This window comes from Moschus berezovskii, chromosome 14, assembly GCF_049115385.1.
Source record: "Moschus berezovskii isolate FMDL1 chromosome 14, NW_MosBer_1.0, whole genome shotgun sequence".
NCBI lineage: Eukaryota > Metazoa > Chordata > Mammalia > Artiodactyla > Moschidae > Moschus > Moschus berezovskii.
This window is the reverse complement of record NC_142473.1, coordinates 56,985,522-57,001,234: the sequence shown is the minus strand read 5'-3', so window position 1 is coordinate 57,001,234 and position 15,713 is coordinate 56,985,522. Positions and strand designations below refer to the sequence as shown.

Here is a 15,713-nt window from a genome sequence, read left to right as displayed (position 1 = left end):
GTGTGACCTGGCACAAGTGTTTTGCTCTCTTTGTGCTTCAGTTTTCCTGAGTACACTGTGACTCTATCACACTAGAGGCTGCCCTTCTGGAGAGCATGTGTCATGAGAAATAGATCTGGGGACCCTCAGAGATGATGCAGCACTGCACCCCACTATCAAGGTGGGAGCACAGAGGCTCTGAACCCTCAGAGACCTGGCCAGGCTCACATAGCCAGGATGGGGTCCCAGCTCTTCAATTTCTTGGGCCATGCCCTTGCCTCTGCTGCTCCACGAGAAGGGCTGTACGAAGCTCTTCTCCATCTAACACATAACTCACCTGGGTATAGCTGGAGGATAGGAAATAAAACTTTATTGTGTCAGTTTAAAAGTCCCATGCCATCCAGTCCTCATGTCCTGTCTGTGCAGCGGGCAGGCTCCCCTGCACACCCTGAGGCTGGGTAGGGGTGGGTCAGGCCCCACTCGCTCAGGCCCCAGCGCACCCGAGTTACAAGTTATGTCAGCAATGCCTGGCGCAGCATCTGCTTCTTCTGGGGTGTGAGGCGGGTGGGGAACTGGATGTCGAAGTAAATGAAGAGGTCCCCCTTCTTGGTGGGGTCCTCCGGCAGCGGCATCCCCTCCCCTGGCACCTTCTTGAAGTACTTGGGGCTAAGACAGGGGAGGATGAAAGAAGGGAACTCAGAGGGGACAAGAGCCAGACATCTGCCCCTGCTCACACAACCTCAGGCATGCAGCAGTCACCAGCTTCTAGAACCAGTGGCAGGGAAGAAAGACTGGCTTGTTCCAGACAGCTTGCTCCCTGGAAATCCATTTACACTGAGTCTCTGATTCCAGGAATCTCATTTAGATGGAAAACAGGACAAGGAGGGAAGGAAAGTGAGCAGACCCTGGGTTGGAGTGGGGAGTGCTCGGTTACCAAGCTTCCCACACAGAGGACCTTGCTGGGGAAAGGGCTTGGGGGATGCAACTCAGAGCTCTGGAAATACTAGAGGATGCAGACAACAGGGATTTCCTAACACTGGGGGCCTCTAGCCTCCACGATGACTTCATACAAGTAAGAAAAATGCACTCCATTTGTCAAATGAATGCAACACACAGCTTGGCCAGAGTGGGGGCTGGATTTCAATCCCTCTCACCCCCTTGTGCTGGGTGCCACCTGAACAACTGTACCAGGCAAGCCTCTAAGGACCAGGAAGCCCTTCTCCTGTTTGTTGGGGCCCAAGTAAATGACTCACTGGACAATGTCATTGATGGGGATGTTGAGCAGACGGTCATCTAGGGTCTTCACCTCTACGGTGCAGCAGGTCAGAGCCTAGGGGACATGAAGGCCAAAAGTGGGAGTGGGGAAGGTCCCTATGTCCATCCTGTTTAGTAGGTACTTTAGAAGAGACTATCTGACACCAGGCTCTAAGCTGGACCTCAAGGAGACAAAAGGATGTTCAAGGACTAACAGGTGAGTGAGCTGAGCAATTACCTGTCCTCAGGAGTTCACAGTCTGGGAGAAAAGAGTGACATTGATATATGTTATGATAGAGGGAGGTTAAGGGGTTGGTGGAGCCCAGGTGATCTGCCCACCCTTTGCTCCTCCACTTTGCCCACTCACCTTGCCCAAGGGGATGGAGTTCACAAAAAAGAGGTTGTCATTCTCCCTGCGGAAGCGAGGGTGTAGCTTCTCTTTTACAATGAAGATGATGTCGGCTGGGATGATGTTGGGACCCTGGGCAGGGGAGGGCAAGGGGTGACAAGGACTAATTGGCTATGTGACCTTGGCCAAGTTCCTGTCTCTATTGTCTCCAAATCTTCATCTGAACAACAAGGAGATTAGACCAGTATTTTCTGGAAGGGCGTTTCCATTTTGGCCTTAGAAAGAAACCTACCCCAAAGACTACACACACCCACTCCCCGCCCATCACCCTCCCCTGGCCATTACTCTGCAGCCCAAGTAGATGCAACATAGCTGGAGGGCAGAATACCAGGTTGGGGTCAGAGTACTGCCTGCAAGACTGTCCTGCCAAGCTTCATTAAGTCCCAGAACTCTGCTGGAACTCCTGTGGGCACTCGGAACAGAAGAATCAGACTGGCCCCTACCCACCAGGGCTTCCAGTCTGGGGGAAACAGGAACACAGTGAATCCTCAAGACTGGGATAAAGGGAACCCAGAGGCGGGAGCTCAGAGAAAGGTCAGGGAAGGCTACCTGTCTTGGGAGCTTTAGAACTGGGTGGGTTTCTTTTTTTTTAATTTTATTTATTTGGCTGTGCTGGGTCTTGGTTTTGCGACATGTGGAATCTAGTTCCCTGACCAGGGATGGAACCTGGGCCCCCTGCACTGGGGATGCAGAGTACTAGCCACTAGACCACTAGGGAAGTCCCAGAGGTAGGTCTTGAAGTGGGTTTTCAGAAGTAGGTGTTTCATAAATGAGAAAGAGGGCAGAGATATGGGCAGAGGGATTCATCTCTCTGGCTCCAAAGATACCATCATTCTTTCTCTTTTCAGAACTTGAGGAATCAGCACGTTTTGGACAATAATTTTATATTTTTATTTAAGTATTTAATTTAAAATTATTATAAATAAATGGCTTCTGAGTAGCTCCTACAGTTGGGCTTTACTCAGAGAAACACACAAGAAAATCAGGAAGGGTACTACCCTATGGTCCAGTGTCCAAGATTCCACATTCCCAATGCAGGGTCCCGGGTTTGATTCTTGGTCAGGGAACTAGATCCCACATGCTACAACTAAGACCCGGCACAGCCAAATAAGTAAATAATTTTTTGAAAAGAAAATCAGACACTGATGTTAGGACAGGGATCTCCTTTCTGCTTTGGTGCTCTTGCCCTGGGCAAGTCCCTTCTCTCTCTGGGCCTATTTCTCACACTGCAAAATGAGGAGAAGTCCTGGGTGACCCACTCACCGAGGCACTGTGGGAGGCTCTGTCCCTCAGAAGGGGCATTAGGGATCAGCTCATCTCCCCTGCAGACTGGTCTCCCTTCCAGACCAGGGCTCCCAGGGGCCTCCTCCCTCCTCAGTCTTCCCATCACACGAACCCAGGTAAATGACCTTAGACAGCTTTCCCAACCCTCACCTGGTCCCCTTCCTTCTCGAAGGTGATACGTGTGCCCTGCCTCCAACCAGGTTTTACGTCGATAGTGAGGATCTTGTCTTTGATGGTAGAGGAGTACCCATCCTCGTTCAGCACCTGTAGCAAGATGATGGGGAAGCAGGCAGGCTCAGGATCTCCCAGCTGGCTTTTATACACGTGAAAGATGCTCCATGGGATCTGTGTGCAGCTCAATCCTCCAGCACTGGAGAGAACCTGTCTGAGCCATCCCCACTCCCATCCTATTCCACTGGAATCAAGAATTTATGATTCCAGGACGGCAGGACATGTCATGGGGTTGGGGCCTGAGGTGCCAAGCAGTCCCCATGAGTTGATCAAGGTCACGACTCCAGCCCGAGAAATTACGTGGTCTTAGTGACTAACAGCGGAGAAGGCAATGAGTACTCCAGTACTCTTGCTTGGAAATCCCATGGATGGAGGAGCCTGGTAGGCTGCAGTCCATGGGGTCCCTACAAGTCAGACATGACTGAGTGACTTCGCTTTCACTTTTCACTTTCACACATTGAAGAAGGAAATGGCAACCCACTCCAGTGTTCTTGCCTGGAGAATCCCAGGGACGGGGGAGCCTGGTGGGCTGCTGTTTATGGGGTCACACAGAGTCAGACACGACTGAAGTGACTTAGCAGCAGCAGCAGTGACTAACAGACACACGGTGAACACGCACTCACTTGCTCTCTCACCCCAGAAGCTCTGACTTGGAGCCTCTGGCAGATCTCTTAATCCCAAAGGGAGAAAAACAACAGAGGGCAACATGTCTTGGCCTCTCCCGAAGCAGTCCTCTGTCATCCATCTATTTCCCAGTCACATGCCCAGATGGGTGCCCTCCCTCCATGGAAAGCATGGCTGCAGCTGGCATCTTCTCTGCTGCGGAGAGGTGTGAGGGGTCTTGCTTGGGTGCCTAGCACAGGGCTGGACCAAGGGACAGGGCCAGGGTGGGATCTGGGACCTGAGGCACTGAGGGTCTTCAACCAATCCCCTTGGGAAACGTGCCCTGGCCCACCCTCCATGCCCACACGGCTCCTTCTTACTCCTGAGGCAAACACCCAGATGAAACCTGGAGGGGACCATCAGGAAACACCCAGAGGGCAGAATTCACAGGAGATTCCTCCCGTCCAGAGCCTTCCCAATTCCCTCAGGGATGGGGCTGAGCTGAGAAGGAAAAGAGTTGGTCCCAGTTAGAAAAGCACACAGAGGGGATTCCTACAGGAGGAAAGAATCAGGCTAAAACCCTCAATTGTCCCTTCCAAACTTCAGATTTTAGAATTCGACCACCCTAGGGCTCCAAATCTAAGATTCCATGCTTCTGTGAGACCATAGCTGAGGTCTCCACTTAGGATCAGGGAGGAGGTGACCAGTAGGGTTGGAGGGGATAGGAGATGGCTCCCAAGTACTCACCCTTCGGGAGATCTTAATTTTCTTGGTGCAGCCAAAAAATAGGTCCTCCAGGGACAGGTAGAGGTCTCGTTCGATTGGAGGGTCCTGTTTCTTGACCCCTCGGCCCCGGAGCCCCCCAAATTTCAAGTCTACCTCGTTTCCTTCTGCATCAAAAAACTCTGCAGGTGGGGAGAGGTGAGGAGTAAGAGAAATTGTGTCCAGAAACTCAGATTCACAGACTATCCCTCACCTCTTCAGTCCCCAAGTGTAATACCTAGCCTCCCATTCCCACCTCGAAGACTCGAGGCCTGTTTGGCCAGGCCAATGTGCTGCCCTTGTAATAGGGGAGCACCTTTGTATTCTATTACAAGGTAATCACTAAAGGGATATTGCCTATAAGCTTAAATTATACATAAAGGCCCATCTCTGGGAAAAGGAAATGGCTACCCACTCCAGTATTCTTGCCTGGGAAATCCCATGGACAGAGGAGCCTGGTGGGCTACAGTCCATGGGGTTGCCAAGAGTCAGACACAACTTAGCAACTAAACAACTGGGAACCCTGCCTCCCAGGTGATGAACATTAAGCTCACAGGAGACATGCTGACTAGGCTCACCTATGAATGACTGCAGGGAGGAAGAAATGAACACATCCTCTCCTAAGACTGACCGAAACTAGGAGATGTTTGACTTTCAGTTCAGTTTAGTCGCTCAGTCATGTCTGACTCTTTGCGACCCCAAGAACTGCAGCACGCCAGGCCTCCCTGTCCATCACCAACTTCCGGAGTTTACCCAAACTCATGTCCATTGAGCCGGTGATGCCATCCAACCATTTCATCCTCTGTCATCCCCTGCTCCTCCTGCCCTCAATCTTTCCCAGCATCAGGGTCTTTTCTAATGAGTCAGTTCTTTGCATCAGGTGGCCAAAGTATTGGAGTTTCAGCTTCCAATGAACACCCAGGACTGATCTCCTTTAGGATGGACTGGTTGGATCTCCTTGCAGTCCAAGGGACTCTCAAGAATCTTCTCCAACAGCACAGTTCAAAAGCATCAATTCTTCAGCAATCAGCTTTCTTCCCAGTCCAACTCTCACATCCACTGGAAAAACCATAGCCTTGACTAGACGGACCTTGGTTGACAAAGTAATATCTCTGATTTTTAATATGCTGTCTAAGATGGTCATAACTTTCCTTCCAAGGAGTAAGCGTCTTTTAATTTTATGGCTGCAATCACCATCTGCAGTGGTTTTGGAGCCCCCAAAAATAAAGTCTGACACTGTTTCCCCATATATTTTCCATGAAGTGATGGGACCAGATGCCATGATCTTCGTTTTCTGAATGTTGAGCTTTAAGCCAACCTTTTCACTCTCCTCTTTCACTTTCTTCAAGAGACTATTTAGTTCTTCTTCACTTTCTGCCATAAGGGTGGTGTCATCTGCATATCTGAGGTTATTGATATTTCTCCCGGCAATCTTGATTTCAGCTTGTACTTCTTCCAGCCCAGCGTTCCTCATGATGTACTCTGCATATAAGTTAAATAAGCAGGGTGACAATATACAGCCTTGACGTACTCCTTTTCCTATTTGGAACCAGTCTGTTGTTCCACGTCCAGTACTAACTGTTGCTTCCTCACCTGCATACACGTTTCTCAAGAGGCAGGTAAGGTGGTCTGGTATTCCCATCTCCTTCAGAATTTTCCACAGTTTGTTTGATCCACAGAGTCAAAGCCTTTGGTATAGTCATGTTTGATTTTACTCCTCCCCTTTTAGTATAAAGGAAGGCTGAATTCTAACTCAGGCAAGATGGTTCTTTGGGACAATGGGTCCCACCGTCTTCTTGGTCTGCTGACTTTGCAAATAAAGTTGCTATTCCTTGCCCCAACAACCCATCTGTCAATTTATTGGCCTGTCCTGAAGTGAGCAGTACAAGCTTGGACTCAGTAAATCCTCAATTGCAGATCCAAGGATAACCGTCTCTTGAGGCTCTCCACTGCGTCATCCTCCACTTTAGACTCCCTTCACCCACACTTCCCTACCTCCCGTCCCACCCCTCCCCTCCCCCAACTTCGGGCAATTGCTCCTCAACTCTGGCTGCCTCAGGAGAGAGAGGAGTGTCCTCTGGTGGCAGTGGCTGGTAGTGCCAGAGATGATGTGTTAGCTTTTGTGGAAGACGGGTCACAGCATGCCGTCCTCCCTACTCTCCCCCAGACTTCATTTCTCCTCACTGTTCAGCCCAGCTCAAGACCACTACAGATCTCAGACTCAAGTTCCTATAAAGTCAGCAGCTGAGACAGGGGAGAGGCAGGGTTAATCACTAACCAGTTAGAGAGGTCACCAAGATGTCCCCAAACGCCTCTTTCCTCAACTTCTTCTACCCCTGCCCAGCTCTATGCTGTACAATGGAATTTTATATGCAGCTATTAAATAAGGTAGATCTGTATGTAATATAAAGTATAATAAGAGAATCTCTAAGATATAAGTGAAAAAAATCAGTATAAACAGCGTGGTCCCATTTCCTTAACACGATGAAAGACTATGTGAAAATAAATATAAGCTCATAAATGCACAGAATATTTCTAGAAGGATACATAAACTGTAACAATGAGTGGCTACTTCTGGGGAAGGAATGGAGGGCTGAAATTTATTTCTTTTTCAATAAATAGGGTTTTTTTAAAATACCATGTACTATATATATGGGGCTTTCCAGGGGGCTCAGTGATAAAGAATCCACCTGCCCTTGCAGGAGACAACAGGAGATGTGGGTTTGATCCCTGGATCAGGAAGATCCCCTGGAGAAGGAAATGGCAACCCACGCCAGTATTCTTGCCTGGGAAATCCCATGGACATAGAAGCCTGGTGGGCTACAGTCCACAGGGTCACAGTCGGACACGACTTAGCGACAGAGCATGGATGAGCACGCACACACACTGTATATATATTTCTTAAAGTAAACAAAACTACTCAAAGAAAAGCATCTTCTACAGCTACATCCTTCCCTAGTAAGGCGGAGGGGCAGGCAGGGCCTCTTACCGTTAAAGGGGTTATCTCCTCCAAAGAACTCATGGAAAACTTTTTCTGGGTTGCCATGGAAGACGTAACCAGTTGTCCATGGGGTCTGCGATCCAAACTCCAGAGGAATTCCGCCCTTCAGACCCTCCTCTCCAAACTTGTCATAGATGCCTCTTTTCACAGCTGTGGATATGCGTCACCTCGAGAGGGTGCCAGAATGGGGCCGAAGAGAGCTGGAGGGCTGGGGAGCCAGAGGATACGGGCAGAGAGGAAGAGGCGGGGTGCAAACAGCCTTATTTCTAAAGTGCCTGCTCTCTGGAAGTCTTTGGAGGGAGACACTAGAAGTTAGGGATTTAATTTCACCCTGGGTGGACCTACATATGGCCCCATAGACCAGAGGAGAGATGAGAAAAACTGAAACCTGCTGGGGAGGGTTGGGGATTGGAGAAGAAACCAAGAGACTGAGGGTCGGGCTATTATCCTAGGATTTGGTTTAACTCAGTCATTACAGCTACTGTCTTATGTGGGTAAATACAATCCTAGTGCCTTGAGACTGTAGGATAGAAGAATTCAAGAGCTGCCAAATTCTAGAGCTGGGAAATCTTAAGAGTCCAAAATCTGAAAACTTGGGGCTGGGGAAACTTTAGTGATCTTCTGGCCACTCTTCTGCACAGTATCTACACAGCCTCCAGGACAGTATTTAGGGAACCCATGTGGGCACTGCACCCCACAGAGGCAAGGATCTCTTTCCCCAGGCTTCAGGTTGCCACAGCAGAGAGAGATTTCCTAATCACGGACCTCTCTCCATCCCTTGGTACATATGCTATCCTCAGGGAGAGAGAGATTTGGCTTCTTGGTAATCTGGGAATAACTGGGTGTGTCTTCTAGGAAGAAGCCCTAGCCTTCTTCCCTGGGCAGCAAGCATCTCACTTTGCATCCCTGCAGGGGACAGGTGAGGCCTGGTGGGTGTTGGGGAGCCCCTGCCCTGGGTCCTGCACTGCTGAGACTCGGGAAGCAGGTCAGCCTAATCTGGGTGCTCTCCACACCATGTCCTCCACCTTAGCTTAGATTCTGGATTCTGGGCTGGGAAGAGGAATGCTTGTTCTCCATTGGGCCCCCCCAGAAAGCCTGACACTCTTCTGAGTGAGGAATGACATTAAAAGGGACGGGGGACAGACAGCCGCCCTCATGCTCAGCCCCAGTCACTCACGGTCGCTCAGCACATCGTAGGCCTCTGCTATTTGCCTGAATGTCTCCACTGCACCTGGCTCAATGGACCTCAGCGGGTGGTTCTTAAGGGCAAGTTTCCGGTACCTAGAGAAGAAGGATTAATACCTTGAGGCACAGTCCAAGGCTCAGAGCTGACTCTGCTGTCGGCTGCCTGCCATTTGTACAGAACCTGAAGTAGAAAAGCTGAGTATCTTTGGCTCCAAGTTTTCCTTTGTCCCTTACACCCCTGTTCCAATGAAAACTTACACTGGCTTTTCGTTCTAGATAATGTTTTCTTTTTGCCTCTTCATTTCCACAACTATTGCAGAACCATGTCTTCCTATTTCCAGTGTTCCCCCCACTCCAGTTTACTCTGTGTGCTGCCACCAGTTTGATTTCTCTTTTTTTTGTTAACTTGCCCTTTAAAAATGCTCCCTGACCAAGTCACTCTCCTGCCTGAACCCTTCACTGGTTCCTCCTTTGTCTTTTTTTTTTTTTCTTCTTCTTCAAGGAGTCAGGATTCAAATCTCATGCAGCTCCAGAGCTTTTCTTTTTAAAACAAAAAAAAAATTTTTTTTAAATATCTATCTGGCTGTACTGGCATGAGAAATCTTTAATCTTAATTTTGGCATTTGAGATCTTTTAAATGATGCTTTCAAACTCTCAGTTGCAGCCTATAGGATCTAGTTCCCTGACCAGGGATCAAACTTGGGCCCCCTGCATTAGGAGTGTGGAGTCTTAGCCACTGGACCACTAGGGAAGTCCCATAAAATCTTAAAAAAAAATTTTTTTTGGCCATACTGCACAGACCAGGGATTAAACCCAGGCCATGGCAGTGAAAGTGCTGAATCCTAATCACTAGGCCACCAAGGAAATCCCCGCCCATTGAATCTGGTATAAAACCCGAGTGTCTCTCAGATTCGACTCCTCCTCACTCTGCCCTTCTCACTCACTCCCCTTCCCTGCTGCCACAACCTCTCCGGTTCTTCTCTCCAGGCTCCCTACTCTGCACACTGCACTGCTCATGCCTTCAACACTCTCCCACTTTTACCTGGAATAATCAACCCTCTCCAGCCCCCTTCGTCTCCTCCTGGCAAATATTTATTCATCTTTCCACATTCAACTCAGGGGTCCGCTCCTTAAGGATGCCTTCCCTGACTGCAGCCTCCATTCTAGATTAGATTTCCTTTCCAGCAGCGCCAGTGCCTTTGATGCTGGTATTTAGCACACAGTGCTCCAGCTGTTTGATGGGTCTGTCTCTCCCACCAGCCTGTGAGTGAGTCCCTCCAGCTTCTGTGTCCAGTTCTGAGTCCTCAGCGCCTCTCACCAAGTGCAATGAGTAAATGAATACAGGAACTCAGCATTCTGCTATGGGACCACTCTGACTCTTAAGTAACACTTTTCTCTTACTGAGCTGGGTCTGCTGTTCTGCAACTCTGTCTCCATCCACAAGGGTCATAGTTCTGCCCTGGGGCCTTGCAGAGAGAATCTGCTCTACCTTCAAAGACTTGAAGGCAATTGTCACAACCTCCCTGAAAGTCCTAAATCAGCCCTTCTCACTTACAAAGGTTGTAGTTAAGTATGAGAATTGCAGTAAAACTCTAACAGTGAGTAAAAGTAATGAGGTTTGAGAAGAGTTCAGTTTTTCATATAAACTTGAGGGATTTTAAGATGATTCTTGTGGCACCTGCTTTCCTGAGTGGGAGAGAAAGGGGTGAAGTCACAGCCTAGAAGTGGCAGCCTAAAATGAATAAGAAGTTAATAGCTGGGTGATTATGAATCACTTTGGCACTTTTCTTCATTATATGTTTAGTCTTTTGGGGGTGTGTGTGTGTGTCAAAATCTAGGTACTCCCATAAGGGAGTGTCTCAAACAAGTGATTCATGCTTTAAGAGTTGTTTCAGGGAAGAAGGGTTAAAAACTGTTGTTTAGAACATAAATTGTTTTTTTAATCACTCTTTATAAGACATGGTTTCAGATGCAAATGATTGCTCTGCATTTTCATCTCATTATCTCATATAATTCTATTTCAGTACCACAACTTTTTTCTTTTTTTTGAGAGATGGGAAGACTGAGGTTCAGAAAGGTTAAGTAATGTGCCCAGGTCCTACAGCTAGCAGGTACGAGAACCTAGGATCAGACCTGGATTTTTCTAATGCTTCAGTCAGTTCAATTCAGTCACTCAGTTGTGTCCGACCCCATGGACTGCGGCACGCCAGGCCTCCCTGTCCATCACCAACTCTCGGAGTTTACTCAAACTCATATCCATTGAGTCGGTGATGCCATCCAACCATCTCATCCTCTGTCGTCCGCTTCTCCTCCTGTCTTCAATCTTTCCCAGCATCAGGGTCTTTTCCAATGAGTCAGTTCTTCACATCAGGGGGCCACAGTATTGGAGTTTCAGCTTCAACATCAGTCCTTCCAATGAATATTCAGGACTGATTTCCTTAAGGATGGACTGGTTGGATCTCCTTGCAGTCCAAGGGACTCTCAAGAGTCTTCTCCAACACCACAGTTCAAAAGCATCAATTCTTCAGCTCTCACCTTCCTTTATAGTCCAACTCTCACATCCATACATGACTACTGGAAAAACCATACCTTTGACTAGACTGACCTTTGTTGGCAAAGTAATGTCTCTGCTTTTAAATATGCTGCCTAGTTTGGTCATAGGTTTCCTTCCAAGGAACAAGCATCTTTTAATTTCACGGCTGTAGTCACCATCTGCAGTGATTTGGGAGCCCCCCAAAATAAAGTCTCTCACTGTTTCTATTGTTTCCCCATGGAAACAATGCTTCTAATGCTTAGGTTGGGCTTATCTTTCTACTTTCCAGCTGCCCTTTCTTATTGTGATATTTCCCTAGACAGATCTCACTGGCCAACCAAATGTTATGAACAGTGGGTGACATCACACTGATTGATTCATGAGTTTGTGTCTTGTTTCTCAACCACACTGTAGACTCTTTCCAGTTAGCTCACTGAGATCCCTTACTGGATGTGACCCATGGTAGGCAACAATAGTAGGCAAGGTGTCTGAATACTGGTTCATGCAGTTACTAGGCACATGATCCTGGGATAATAATGGTTCCTACAACTCAGGCTGTTGTGAGGATTAAATGAAATGATAGAAGGTTCTCAGAACAGCATCTGCACAATTCAGTGGAGTGCAACTATTGTCACTAGTCCATTAAATTATCCTAGATTCCTCCCTTTTTCTTTGCCTACGATGATCCAATTAATAACTAAGTCCATTCTCTCCTCTCTCCAGCTAACTGCCCTGCTTCAAGCCTCATCTTTTTGCCTTGATTATCGTGACAGCCACTGAAGGGGTCTCTCTCCTTCCAATATAGCTTCCACATGCCCTGTATGTTCCCTTTTATAACATTCATCAAGCTTACTGTGACTTATTCAATATCTGTATTCATCAACAAAATTAAGCTGCACGTCTGACTCACAATTGTATCTCCAGCTGCTGCGACCACACTGAACCCACATAATATTCACCAAAAAACATTTTTTTCAGAAAAATGTTCTGATTCCTGCCCCAGATTTCTCAGAAATACCACAAAGTCCCTGAGACTTGATGAAACTATTCAGAGATGGGATTTATTCAATATCAAAACCCCAAGTGGCAGCAGAATAAAATTTGTAATACATCTATCTGGCCAGGTCACACTCCTGTTTGCAATCATGTGGGTCTCTACAATATTCAGGGTAAAGTCTCCTTTGTTCTCATTTTATTGCTAGGAAGACCACCGTACCCAGGAGAGCAGACAGGGCATAGAGGGTAAGGGATGATGAATTGGGAACCCTGACCCAACCCAAAGCCAGGATGTGGGTGTGCAAGAAATAAGAGAAGGAACATGGTTTACCTTGCCTGCCCTAAACTGTGCAGGAAAGTTCAGTTTGGAAGAGATGAGGGTGGGGCCTGTCCCAGCACAACCTAAAAGCTTTGCTCCTGCCCCAACTTACGCATTCTTGATCTGAGCATCTTCTGAATTGCGAGTGATCTGGAGCACAGAGTAATAATCCTGACCCATGGCTGGCTGGTTGACAGTCGGTGGATAGTCCTGACTCCAGCTGCAGGTCTGTTAGTCTGCATTCCTTGGTTGCTCCTGACAACCACACAGGGGCACTCTGGGAGTTGTAGTCCTTCCTTCCTAAGCAAACCCCCTTCTCACCTGAGCCTGTAGAGGAGGGATTGAGAGAACTAGGACTGACTCTGTGAGCCTGATAAGAAACCAGAGTTTCTAGGGAGAATAGAAATTGGTTTTAATTAAGTTTTCAGAACAAACAGATTTGGCTATTTTTAAAAAATAATCTTTATTTTAGAATGTTTTCAGATTTTCATTTTTTTTTATTTTTTTTCCTTATTTATTTATTTATTTGCATTACAATAGTTTAATATGAACAATCAGAACTAATTAACAGTATAACAATATTTTACAACTGAAATAATTAAACTATAAAATTACTACATAAAACAGGTCTGATCTAGCTTATTTACTTTCTATAATCTCTTCAGTGCTGCAAAACCATTTATTTCTTTTTCTTTTTTCATGTTTTAATAAACACTTCATCTTTTTGTATTGTTTTCTTTTTCATCACCAAATATAACACCATATATCACTGTAAAACACATTTCCACATAAATGCTGATAAGCACAAAATATTTTTCATCATTTACATTTTAACTGTAATAATATATGGCAGGATTAAAGCTGCATCCATCATGTGTCTAATGAATTTTTTTTTTAACTTTTAACAATATATAAGACTGTGCTGTTTATTTTTTATTTTTTTTTAAATCAAATAATCCAATTTTATTTATTTTTCTTTTTCAAGTTGAACAGACTAAATTTCTTTAAACAAATTTACTTATACTCCAGAGTCCTTTAAAAACTTAATAGCATTTATACATTGAAGGTATTTGATTTTCTTGTAACTAGCACTTCAAATGCAACAAGCATTTGAAGCAACAAGCATTTGACCCAACAAGTAAAACTTCCTACAGTTCATAACTTTAATAAATAAAATAAAACAAATAAATAAATAAAAGTTTTCAGAACAAACAGATTTGGCTATTTTTAAAAAATAATCTTTATTTTAGAATGTTTTCAGATTTTCAGAAAAGGTGTGAAGATAGCATTCTCATATGCCCCATACCAGGTGTCCCTTATCATAAACACATTACACAAGGATGGTACATTTGTCAGAAATAATCACCCATATCCATTCATAATCTATGGGGGCTTCCCAGGTGGCACCAGTGGTAAAGAATCCATCCACAAACGTAGATGACACAAGAGAGGCGGGTTCAATCCCTGGGTCAGGAAGATCCTCTGGAGTAGGAAATGGCACCCCACTCCAGTATTCTTGCCTGGAAAATTTAAATGGGCAGAGATGCCTAGTAGGTTACAGTCCATGGGGTCGCAAAAAGTCAGACATAACTGAGCGATTGAGCACATACATAATCTATAACGTAACTCCATACTTTATTCAGATTTCCTAGTTTTCACCCTACTGAAAAAAACCCTAGGGTTTTTTTTTCCTCCTGTTCCAGGATCTGATCCAGGAAATAACATTACAATTACTTGTCATGTTTCCTTAGGCTCATCTTGTTTACAGTTATTTCTCAAAATTTCCATGTTTTTGATGACTTTGACAGTTTAAGAATATTGATCAAGTATTTTGTGGAATGTCTCTCAATTGGATTTGTTTGATGATTTTCTTATGATTTAGACTGGGGTGGGGGTGCTTTTGGAAGGAAGACCATGCAGATAAAGTGCTATCCTCATCACATCAAGTCAAATGTGTGTACCATCACGACTTATCGCTGAAGACGTTGACCTTCCTTGATCACCTGCTGAGGCGGTGTTTCTCAGGTTTACCCATTTCTGGCTTGTACTCTTTGAAAGGAAGTCATTTCATAACCCACCATTAAAGAGCGGGGAGTTCCATTGCACCTCCTTGAGGGCAGCAGTGCCATTTTCCTCTCAGTCACCCACACCCAGCCACCAAGCTCAGATCATGTTACCTCCTAGACATCTCTCAAGCTCCTGCTCTGCTTGTCCTTCTCCTAGCCATGGCCTTGCTTTGGCTTTCTTCTCTCAGCAAGACCACCACGACTTCCTCGCTGTCCTGCCACCTTATCTCACTAAGACCTCACTCCACTGACTGCCCAGTTGATCCAAGCTGCGCACCCTGGCACAGACACTGTGATCTGCCCCCTCATGCTTGCTCTTGCCTCTCACACCCACCTGTAGCACCAGCAGTTGCCGAACTAGCCATTCTCTCTCATACTCATGTGTGCTGCCACCTCGGCTCAGACCCTCCTCACCACACCCACCATGGACCCTGGCTTCAACCCAGGTATTTCTTTCTTATGAAATAGTCTACATGCACAAGAGTAGCATTAGAGCATTTGTTATTGAAGGACAGTTGCCCCTGTGTTCCCCTCCTTACTTATCATTCTCTTGCTCTATTATTTTATTATTGAGTTGGCCAAAAAGTCTCTTTAGGTTTTTCCAAATCATTGAAGAGAAAAACTAGAATGAACTTTTTGGCCAACCTAATACTATGCCTTGTATCTAGTGGTGTACTGGTAAATGTTTAACAGGCTTTCCAGAAAGAAAAAAAAAAAACAGCCCTGAATTATAGCACTTACCAATTCCTCTCAGGTTGGCACAAGCCATCTCCACATGCTGCTGCATGGATCCCAAACATATTTACCTTTTCCTATTTTTAAACTTTCTAGAAATGGTATAACCTATGCAAATGGAAGGACTTATGCTAAAGCTGAAATTCCAATACTTTGGCCATGTCATGCGAAGAGTTGACTCATTGGAAAAGACTCTGATGCTGGGAGGGATTTGGGGCAGGAGGAGAAGGGGACGACAGAGAATGAGATGGCTGGATGGCATCACCGACTCTATGGATCATGAGTTTGGGTGAACTCCGGGAGTTGGTGATGGACAGGGAGGCCTGGCATGCTGTGATTCATGGGGTCGCGGAGAG

General features: G+C 46.2%; 1 protein-coding gene across 1 annotated transcript; it reads right to left on the bottom strand.

The window, feature by feature from the left end:
- Positions 1-332: 332 nt before the first annotated feature.
- Positions 333-12,785, bottom strand: DNAJB13 (DnaJ heat shock protein family (Hsp40) member B13). Its single transcript, XM_055423651.2, has 8 exons — positions 12,669-12,785; positions 8,701-8,804; positions 7,512-7,673; positions 4,508-4,665; positions 3,077-3,190; positions 1,601-1,714; positions 1,233-1,309; positions 333-645 (listed from the first exon to the last, which is right to left on the bottom strand). Exons 1-8 carry the CDS (start codon positions 12,734-12,736, stop codon positions 492-494), a joined length of 951 nt encoding a protein of 316 aa, XP_055279626.2. The 5' UTR covers positions 12,737-12,785; the 3' UTR covers positions 333-491.
- Positions 12,786-15,713: the final 2,928 nt, after the last annotated feature.